This window comes from Labeo rohita, chromosome 15, assembly GCF_022985175.1.
Source record: "Labeo rohita strain BAU-BD-2019 chromosome 15, IGBB_LRoh.1.0, whole genome shotgun sequence".
Lineage (NCBI taxonomy): Eukaryota > Metazoa > Chordata > Actinopteri > Cypriniformes > Cyprinidae > Labeo > Labeo rohita.
This window is the reverse complement of record NC_066883.1, coordinates 35,655,156-35,666,460: the sequence shown is the minus strand read 5'-3', so window position 1 is coordinate 35,666,460 and position 11,305 is coordinate 35,655,156. Positions and strand designations below refer to the sequence as shown.

Here is an 11,305-nt window from a genome sequence, read left to right as displayed (position 1 = left end):
TCTAAACGATTATCTATTTTAAGTGTCCATCATGCATTTGAATGTGGTGAAGGAGGAAGCGCTGTTGTCATGGGTAAGTCAACTGTCATCTTTTAATGTTTTGTAGCTTATAACATTTAAGCAGATGTTTACAGTGACTGATGTACTTCTGACAGATCAACAGTGTTTATCCTGAGGAGCCCGTTACCAAAATCATCCAGATGATGGATGGTCATCGACTCCTTAAGTTTGCCTACAGAGTGTGAGCTGTGATATTGTGATTGCTACAATATATCTAACAAAAATATTTTATATCAAAATCAACTGAATAAAAAATTGTTGAATAAAAAATTGACTGTGTGTATATATATATAATAAAAAAAAAAAAATATATATATGTATTATATATATATATATATGTGTATATATATATATATATATATATATATATACACACACACTACCGTTCAAAAGTTTGGGGTCAGTACATTTTTATTGTTTCCTCCTTTTTTTTTTTTTTTAAGAAATTAATACTTTTATTCACCAAGGATGTATTAAGTTAATAATTAAAAGTTTATTAAAAGTTAATAATAAATAATTTACATTGTTATAAAATATTTATATTTTGAATAAACGCTGTACTTTTTAAACTTGTTATTCATGATAGAATCCTGAAAAAAAAAAATTACAGGTTCCAAAAAATATTTGGCAGCACAACTGTTGATATTATCCAACATTGATCATTCTAATAATAAATCCGCATATTAGAATGATTTCTGAAGGATCATGTGACACTTAAGACTGGAGTAACAGCTGATTAAAAATTCAACTTTTCATCACAGGAATAAATTCTATTTTAAAGTATGTTAAAATAAAAAACATTATTTTAAGTTCAACAGTTTTTAATTCAGTTGATTTTGATATCAAATATTTTTGCTTCAAATCAAAATGTGTACTGTTGTGATTCAGGTTGTAGCTTGTTTGTTTGAGTTACATGGCTTATAACCCTTTAACAAAGACTTCTTAAAATTAGCAATGGAAAAAATTTAACCAAAATTTCACTTGTTTTAACTTGTATACTACTCTAATTTACTGTGAATATTGTTGGGATCATTACAGGTTGCTTGATATGTTGCTCATTTGTAAGACACTTTGGATGAAAGCATGTAAATGTGATTGGTTAATGTGTGTCTTTGTCTGTAGGCAGAGAAAAGATTTTGATTGTTTGCTGGTGTTGCCATTTCCTAATGTGATGGAGATGATCTTCAGTATGCTACAAGGTGAGTATCAAATCTAAACTCGCAGAACCTGTCCTGAGTAACAGTAGCTCAGTGAGTAAGGTGTTTGACTGTGGGTGAGAAGGTTGCTGGTTCGATTCCGGGTCAGAGCGGCTTATGAATGTGTAGATTGTGGTTGATCCCAGTGTGGCTGCTGAGCTGAGCAGTGCTGTAGTCCTGGACGCCACACAGATTGATGCTGGTTCCTGCCGACAGGGCCTGTCGAGACATCGGGATCCCTGTGCGATGGTTCCACACACGTTTGGATACCGTTGCTTACCTTTATTTCTGTCTACATGCAGCTGACTTCCAGTTCAGTTCAAGACAGGCCTCTCTCATGTTGTGGAAAATCAGTCAGGGAATTGAGCTGGAGCTTCAGCTTGCCAAGGTGCGGGTTTGTTTGAACACTGCTGTTCTTTGTCAGTGATGTGACCGTTTATGCTGGCATCTCCTAACGTAAATGATACATTAAGCCTAGAAAGTCCTCTAAATTATAAACATGATTTGCTGGAAAACCTGTTGCACACAATCTACTACATGCCTTCTGTCATCTGATTAATAGTTCATACAATTTTATTTTATTTTACTTATTTATTTTTTTAGCAAGTAAAAGTTCACCTTCAGCTTGTGGTTCTTATAAAATTGTATAAAATGCACTACCAGTTCAAAGTGTTTAAACAGTAAGATTTTATTTATTTTATTTTATTTTTTTTTTTAAAGAAGTCTCTTCTGCTCACCAAGCTGCATTTATTTGATCCAAAGTACAGCAAAAACAGTAACATTGTGAAATGTCTTTCTATTGAAAATAACTGTTTTCTACTGTAATATATTATAAAATGTAATTTATTCCTGTGATTTTTAAAGTTGAATTTTTAGCATCATTACTCCAGTCTTTGGTATCACATGACCCTTCAGAAGTCATTCTAATATGCTGATTTGCTGCTAAACATGTTAACTTTTTTTTTTTTTTTTTTTTTTGATGAGTAGAAAGTTCAGAAGATCAGTATTTATTTGAAATGGAAGTCTTTTGTAACATTATAAATGTCTTTATTATCACTCTTGATCAATTTATCCTTCCTAAGTATAAGTGTTAATTTTTTATCATTTGGATCTTTCTATTAATCAAAGAATCCTAAAAAATGAACTCATCTGTTTTAAATATTGAAAATAAAAATCATAATGTTTCTTAAACAGTAAATCAGCATATTAGAATGATTTCTGAAGGATTGTGTGACACTGAAGACTGGAGAAATGATGCTGAAAATTTAGCTTTGAAATCACTGGAATAAATTACATTCTAAAATGTATTCAAATAGAAAACCTTTAATTTAAATTTGTACAAAATCTTTTTGTACATCTTTTTGTTTTTTGTTTCTTTGTTTTTGTACTTTGGATCAAATAAACGCAGGCTTGGTGAGCAGAAGAGATAAAAAGAAAACGCAAAAAATCTTACCGTTCAAAAACTTTTTTGATTTCAGGAAGGACACTAGGTTTACTTAATTGTCCATACAATTTTTTTTTTTCTTTAAAAATGTCATATTAAAATGTGTGTAAATTTTATTTTACTTTTATCTTACTGAAAACCATAAAATATGACACAGAAAAGATCCTCATAACTGTGCCTCCAAATCAGTACGTTTCTTAAATATAAGATAATTTAATATGATGAAATCACAGTATGTTTGACATTTAAAATCACTTAACTTCATTTGAAAACATTTTTAAACCTTTTTATTTATGTGTATTCAAGACATTTATATGTTAAAAAAGATACTTTTTTTCCCCTAGAATTTAGTGAATGTGTTTTGTAAAATTGACTTTAAGTGATTTTTCATTTTTTCTGTGTTGGGGGGGAAAAACTCTAACAATTTTTGAATTGGTACATTTAAGTCTTGTTTGGGTAAAAAAAAAAAAAAAAATGCTGTTTTTATATGCTGTGTGTGTACAGGTGGTGCTTGTCCTATGTTATTGTGGTTTTAAAACCTACAACATGGTGCCTTTGGACATCAAGACAGGGGTAAGTGTTTAATACTGACCGACAGCCTATGATGTCTGTGCATTTTCTGATTGGATCTCTCTCTCTCTCTCTCCCTCTCTTTTTTTTTTTCCTCTGTCAGTTGATGATCGCATCCATGTTTCATTTTGTAGAAGATGATGCTGATGATGGTCTTTCTTTAGATGAAGGCCTAGATGGGTTCCTCACCAAATCCTGTAAGCAGCCACATTATCACATTTGTCATTTTACAGGCTGTAAAACACCTTTTTGAAAAGATGTCAGTCTTTTCTAGAAGAATTTATTTGTTGTTGTTGTGACATTACACATCTTATTTATTTTTTGGCACAAATGTAGCCTTGAATGCTAACATGGTGTTAAAGTAAATCATTTAGTGATGTTAATGTTTATATTTCATCCTTTTAGGTCTATTGACCACCTTTCTGTCTCATTCTCACTCTCTAGCGGTAATGACTTTCTCCACCTCCAGCAGCGAAAACAGCTGCTACTCACCTTTGTACACTGATAACGAGTCTCCGATCATCAGCCGAGCCCAAAACCCCTCCAGAGTTCAGTTTCAAGAGCTTTCCACGGTGGCCTGCAGTTTGGTCGGGTAGGTCCTGTTATGGTGTGTGTATATATACTACCATTCAAAAGTCTGGGGTCAGAAAGCAAGAAATTAATATTGCTGTGTATCAAGGATGCATTAAATTGATGAAAAGTGACAGTAAAGACATTTATAATGTTACAAAAAATTTTAATTTCAAATAAACGCTGTTCTTTTAAACTTTTCTATTCATCAGTGAATTCTGAAAAATAAAATGTATCTCAGTCTCCAGCACAACTGTTTTCAACATTGATAATCAGAAATGTTTCTTGAGCAGCAAATCAGTATATTAGAATGATTTCTGAAGGATCATGTGACACTGAAAACTGGAGTAATGAAATAAATAAAATTGAGCTTTATATCACAGGAATAAATTACATTTTAAAATACATTACAGCTATATAATGTTAAACTTATTGCAATTTTTGTTATTTTATTTTTTTAAATAATTGTATTAATTTTATTTATAGAAGAAACTGTGACAAAAATACACATGGTTTTCTTTCACACATAAAAATCCATAGCTACTGAAATGGAAAATAGATCATTCATTTGTGGTTCCAGAGAAGAGCGTTGGCAAGGCATAAACCAGAAGTACTAGCCTGACTGGGCCATCACAGAAAACAGTTGTTGTCTTTGGGACTTGATGAACATTCTTAACATATTGAGTATGTTACCAGTTAACCTTTTCTGTATACTTTTCTATCCTGTATTGTGAATGTTTAACATTTTTACAGGCTTGAAAATGGGATAAAATTACACTAGCAGTCAAACGTTTCTGATCAGTAAGAATTTATTTATTTATTTTTTTAAAGGCTCTTCTGCTCATCAATATATATATATATATATATATATATATAAAATTTTTTTTTTTTTATTAAAGGATTCTTTGAATAGAGAGATCCAAAGGTCAGCACTTATCTGAAATGAAAATCTTTTGTAACCTTATACACTATACCATTCAAAAGCTTGAAGTCAGTGTGTATAGATTATAGAATTAATACTTTTATTTCGCAGGAATGCTTTAAATTTATCAAAAAAGATGATAAAGACATTTATAATGTTACAAAAGATTTCTGTTTCAGATAAATGCTGTTCTTCTGAACTTTCTATTTATCAAAGAAACCTGAAAATTCTACTCGGCTCTTTTCAACATAATAATAAAAGCTGTTTGAGAAGCAAATCAGAATATTAAAATGATTTCTGAAGAATCATGTAGCTGGAGTAATGATGCTAAAAAGTTTATTTTATTTATTTGTTTATTATTATTATTATTATTATTATTATTTACTGTTTTTGCTGTATTTTGGATCAAATAAATGCAGGTTTGGTGAGCAGAGGAGGCTTCTTTAAAAAAAAAAAAAAAAAAAAAAAAAAAAGTGAGTTCTTACTGTTCAAAAACTTTTGACTGATAGTGTATATGGCCAATTAATGCAAATGATCAGTGGGTTCACATACTTTTCTCTGCTATTGTATAATGTGGTAAATGAACGTGACTGACTGAAAAATCCCAGTATGACTCTCTCATCCTTTGATCTCCAGCTCTCCAGTGCAGGATGTAATGAACACGCCACAGCTGTTAAAGAGACTCCGGAAAGAATTGGCACGTGAGGGAGACATAAGAGATGAGCTGGAGAAAGAACTGGCCAATCAGATCAGCATCATCTCAGAGAGAGGTTTCCTTCATGCTTCCTGGAGTGAATGAGAGAAACTGTGGTGTGATATTGGTTGAATTTCTCTCTTTTGCATACAGAGGGTCTGATTTCCCAGTTACAGCACAGGGTGGAGCGAATGCTGCGGGAACAAGGAGAGCTGGAGACGGACCATAAAGTCGCACTGCTGGAGCTTCAAGAAAAGAATGAGAGGTAAGGTGCAACAAGATTCAAATTTAGGTTTACAGTAATTATTTGAATACGAAGTTGTTTTTTGCCTGTACAGTCTTATCCGCAGAGTGCATGAGGTTTTAAAGCAATGCCAAGACTTGAAAACCGAAAACACTCAGAAAAACAAAAAGATTGATGTACTAACAAAGGAGAACCAAACTTTTGCTTCTCAGGTGGGATCATTATTTTATAATTTTTTTTGTTTTGCTAACCTTTTTAAAACCAATTCCTCTTTCACTGGTCCCATCAGGTGCGAAACACCTTCGCTCAGCTGGCGAGAGCTGAGGAGGAAGTTGCCAGACTCACGCTGGCTCATGAGTTGGCACAGACTGAGTGGAAGAGCAGAAAGGAACTTCTGGAGGAGGAGTTAAACAAGGTTTTCGCTCAATTGGTAAATATGAAAACTAGTGAAAAGTCATTCATTCTGTGAATGCTTTGCTTGACTGTTGATCTTTTCCACCTGTTATTCTCATGTAGGGGAGTCTGAGTGAGCAGGTGCAGATCCTTCAGGGAAAGATCTCCGTTCTGGAGGATGAACTCCAGAAAGCTAAATCTGAGGAGAAAGGAGAGGTTCTGGGACCCAGCATGGAGGTGAGTATAGAGGATTTTAATTGATTTTAATTGATTGTGTGTGTGTTTTTTTTTTTTTTTTTTTTTTTTTTTTTTTTTTTTTTTTTTTAAACTACATTTTAAAACATGAATTAAATGGGTTTAAATGTCTTTATTTTTTACATTTAAGACACTTTCTTTTAATAAATCGAAGAAAAATCAATAGTTAAATAAGTTCAATTTATTTTTTAAAATGTGGTTTTTAGTTTAACTTTTGTTTAACATGAAGTAAATGGTTTGACTTTTTTCCATTTTCTTTTTTTTTATTCTTAAAAATGAATATTAAAACATGAATAAAATGAACAACATTTTAATTATATTTTAACTACATTTTAATTCAAAATTAATTATTTTCACAATAAATATGGGTCTTTCTTCACTCCCCCCGCCCCATTTTTTTCCCCCCATTTTTTTTTTTTTTTTTTTTTTTTTTTTTTTTTCAAAAAAAAAAAAAAAGGTGCACCCTAGGGTTGAAAGGAAAACACATTTTTATAGATGATGATAAAAGGTTATTCAAAGTTAATAATTTTCACAATAAATATTGCTCTTTTCACATCTCCCTCCTCATTTTTTTTTTTCCCCTAATTATTTATTTTTTTTAAATACATTTTAAAACACTACATTTATTTAAATGTAAACCTATTTAAATAATTTTAAAATGTTAAATAAATTATTCATTATTTATTAAACTATATTTTATAACATGAATTAAATGTGTTTAAATGTCTTTTAATTTTTAATTTGTTTTAATAAATTGAAGAAAAATCATTTACCTTTTTTTTTTTTTTTTTTTTTTTTTTTTTTTTTTTTTTAAATTTTTAATTGATTTAAAATCAACTGAAACCAAAATTTCTAACTTTTTTTTTTTCCTTAATGTTAAAACATGAATTAAACTTAACAGCCTTTTATTTTATTCTAACTACATTTTGTGTCATGAATAAAATAGTTTGAAATGTTTTAAAATTGTTCATTAAACTGACAAATTATTTGATATTTTTAAAAAAGCATTTGCCTTTTTTTTTTTTTTTTTTTTTTTTTTTTTTTTAATCCTTAGGTGAGAATTTTATTTAGTGTAAATTATAAATTTCCCTTTCAGTCTGAGTAATTCTTTCATCATTGTGCTGGCTTAATTCCTAGGATGCAAAAAACACACATTTTATTCATTTGCAAACTTGTCTTTTGTCAGGCTTTGACCAAAATCGAGAACCTCCAAACGCAAATTCTGGATTTGTCCAGACAGATTTCCCTAAAAGATGAAGAAATCATAAATCTGAAGAACAAGTATGACTCTGTAGACCATGAACTGAAGGTTATGAAGGAAAAAAACATAGAATTAAATGAAATGATCAAATCAAAGCACAGAGAACATGAGGACACAGTTAAGAAACTTAAACAAGAGCTTGACTCTGCTTCTTCAGTAGCTTCAGAAAAACAAAAACAAATGTTGGTTCTGTCAACAGAGGCAACAACTCTTAAAGAGAAGATCTGCCATTACAGTGAAAATGAAGTGCAGAAACGACAAGAATTGTCTGTTTTAGAAGCACAAAACCGATTGTTAAAGGAAAAAGTGACTTCTCTTCAGAACCAGTTGGCCAAAGCGAAGGAATCTGAGCTTCAACAGGAGCTAAGTCATCAAAAAATGCTAAGAGAAAAAGCTCAGCAGCTCGAGAAGATCATGAAGGAAACTCGTACTGAAATTTCCGCTGTTAAAGCTGAGATGAAGGAACAACACCTGAGATACGAGAGACTTCGAGCTCAGCTGAAGCTGAAGGTGGAAAAGCAGAATGGCTCCATTCTCACTCTTAAAAACATTGCTCGACAACTGGAGCAGCAGAATAAGGAGCTCCTTGACAGGCTGAAGATCATGTTTTTGCAATTACAGCAATCCAGCGGTAAAAACCAGGAGGTGCAGAAGATGAACAAATCTCTTGTGAACTCCCTGCAGGCCAGCAGGAGAGAAATTGAAGCTCTTCAATTGGAACGAGACCAGGCGAAGGACAAAGTCAAAAGCTTGGAGGCTCAGGTTGGTTTAGACTGAATCCTACTGTGTTTTTGAGGTTTCGGTTTAGTTTCACTATGCACTTGTGTGTATTTTTTGCTGAAAAGTGTCTCCAAGAGCGGAGGGTGATGTTGACGGATGACACTGAGGACGTGAAATGCAGAGACGGCAGCAATGAAAGCTTGAGCTTTGAACTGAATGATTTGTTTAATGCTAATGCACATGATGTGTCTGGTATCAAAGTGGAGGATGAAGTAGAGCATACTGCTGATGACTGGATGCGTATCGCCGAACTACAGGCGCGAAACAAAGCCTGTCTGCCTCACCTGAAGAGCAGCTACCCGCTGGAGTCCAGGGTAAGCAAACAATGACTACACAGCATCTGTATTTTTCTGGTGCTTTGGTTTTACAGAAATGCAGGTTTAAGCCTGGCCTGTGTTGTGACCCACATTCCCCATTAAATTTTATATCTATCTCAGAGGTTGCAGAATTTTTATATCAGTGACGGAAAAATCTGAAGGCCGTCTGTCATTTTGACGGATTACACTGAGGGTGATCTATTGTAAAATTGTGTCCAGTTGGTGATGAGTGCGCTCCAATGTAGCAGCAGAGCGCTGGATCCAGAACAAAAACAGAACTGTCACAAATGTTTTCCTATGTGTTTGAATATGCAAAGGCGAGTACACAGAAGCTACAACGATCTATCACGCCACATTAAAGAGTGCCAAAACGGTATTTATTGCTTGAATTTCCTAATGAAATGCACAGAATTTGAAATCTAAGACTTTGTGGTTTTTTTTTTTTTTTTAAGAATAGATTTTGGTTAAAATGAGAATCTTTATTTATTTTGTTTACCCAGCCCTATCATATTTTGTTGTTTTTAAACATTGTGCTATCATCCTGTAGGTTCATGATTAAAAATTTAAAATGTGAACAAAAATTAAAGCAATTAAATGTTTTATTGTAATTAAAATATGAAAATTATAATGATGGGTAATAATAGATTTATTTATTTTTTTTTCCAAACTTAGGACTGCACTTTTATTCATTTTGAAAATATATTTATTTTGAATTGCAATTTCTTGTTTTCCTTTCCCCCAGCACCCCCCCCAAGTGAAGAAAAAAACAATATTTATGGTGAAACTTAATTTTGAATTACCATTTCTTTTTTCCCCCTTACATGGTCTATATAACTATAGGTTTTTTTTTGTTTTGTTTTTGTTTTTTTTGTTTTTTTCTTTCAAACTTAGGGCGCATTTCTATTTATTTAGAGAAAAATTGGGGGCAAAGTGAAGAAAAAAAACAATATTTTTTTTGAATTACCATTTCTTTTTTTTTTTTTCCTCCTTTTCATGATCTGTAGAACTATAGGGTTTTTTATTTATTTATTTATTTTTATTTTTTTTCCTTCCAAACTTAGGGAGCTTTATTATTATTATTATTATTATTATTATTATTATTATTATTATTATTATTATTATTATGGAAAAAATGGGGGCGAAATTGAAAAGTTCTCAGTAAATATTTGAAAGTATTACTTTTGAGTTGGTTAATTAAATTAATTTACTTAATTTTTTGTTTGTTTGTTTGTTGTACTTTATTTTTGGTAAAATATAACCTTTTTTTTGTTTTTGTTTGTTTGTTTGTTTGTTTGTTTGTTCTATTTCTATTGTTCTTGCGCAGTTTAAATGAGTTTTAAAATGTTTGGCTGTTATTTAATGCCAAAGTAATATAATTCAAACTTTACTGTTATGAATGTACTTTTTAAATTTTTGTTTTTTTTATCTACATCTGTAGCCCACTGTGGGACTTCCCTCATTCACATTAACAGACGAGGACCTACGGATGGGCGACCCAAAAGAGACCATTCGCCGTGCTGCTTTGCACTTGCATGAATCGCAGCATTCACACACACCACAGACTCTCAAACGGTCTGGGTCCCTGCAGCATGACCTGAACACACCTGAGGTACAACACAGAAAACAACCCTGATCAATCGAATATGATACACAACAAATAATACGCGTTTCGTCTGAAGATTGTCAACTGTCCTCTTTAAACATTTAGAAATGAAGTGTAATTGTGCAATCCTTTAGCAGCAGCACATTGGCACAGATGATGCAAAGTTGTTGGCGAGTGGCATCTCTCGGACCATGACTTATAAGACCAGACATGCTAACAGGCTTTCAAGTGCTCAGGTGAAGTAGTTTATATATTTTCACATATACTGTTTATATATGCATGCGTAATTTTTCAACTCTGCTCTTTTTCATCTCTAGCCCAAGCGAAGGCAGTCTGTTATGTTCATGATTGCCAACTCCCCAAAACACCAAAGAGGTAGTTTGCTGCAGCGAGGCCTAAAGCTCCGTAAAGATGCCTGTAAATCTCCCACGGTGGTCAGTCGTGCCCTGCGGCCCGCAATGAGCGCTGCTAACAGCAGATCTCCTCTTTCTCTCAGAAAAAATCCTCGCAACAAGTCTCCAAAAAAGGTACAAACAGAATGACCCACAAATGGAGTGGATGACAAATTGCTGTAATCATCAACCAAGACTTCACTTGAGCTGGAAGTTCAACTAGTTTTAGACACATGCATGGTGAATAAGCACAATTTCTAGGTTTAAAGAGTATTTTGTGTGTGTTTAGGGAGAGCAGTAGAGCTAACTGCGCCGATCATCTGTCCTGACTGTATGTATTTGCTGTTATGTGGCAATACACTTTAGTTTTGTGTTTTATGAACTCTGAAACTCATTTCTTTCTCCACAGGTGAAGTCCAGGATAATTTGTGGACAAAACATGGATCTGTTTTTATCTGTGATTTTCGTGTTAGTTTGTTTTCTGTTCACTTTGTAAAGTGATTGAATTATTGTTTTGGAATTATGTATTGACAAATAAAAATTTTGTAAGCTATTTTGTAGTGGTGTTTTTAAGGGTTCATATTTACTTCTAACCATCCAACAA

General features: G+C 32.5%; 1 protein-coding gene and 1 non-coding gene across 4 annotated transcripts in view; both read left to right on the top strand.

Annotated features, from left to right (window-relative positions):
• The window catches only part of numa1 (nuclear mitotic apparatus protein 1), a 29,594-nt gene extending 18,342 nt beyond the window's left edge, over positions 1 to 11,252 (top strand). The window contains exons 20-24 of one of the 3 annotated variants that reach the window (XM_051129084.1): positions 10,145 to 10,315; positions 10,444 to 10,545; positions 10,627 to 10,836; positions 10,991 to 11,032; positions 11,111 to 11,252. In XM_051129084.1, the coding sequence (XP_050985041.1) occupies positions 10,145 to 10,315; positions 10,444 to 10,545; positions 10,627 to 10,836; positions 10,991 to 11,002 (495 nt within the window). In that variant the 3' untranslated portion in view covers positions 11,003 to 11,032; positions 11,111 to 11,252. The remainder of the gene's footprint in view (positions 1 to 10,144; positions 10,316 to 10,443; positions 10,546 to 10,626; positions 10,837 to 10,990; positions 11,033 to 11,110) is intronic. The other 2 variants (XM_051129082.1, XM_051129081.1) reach the window with 2 other exon arrangements.
• Positions 1,389 to 1,517, top strand: LOC127177794 (small Cajal body-specific RNA 14). The gene has a single exon (XR_007829263.1). It is a non-coding gene; the product is annotated as a small Cajal body-specific RNA 14 (non-coding RNA).
• Positions 11,253 to 11,305: the final 53 nt, after the last annotated feature.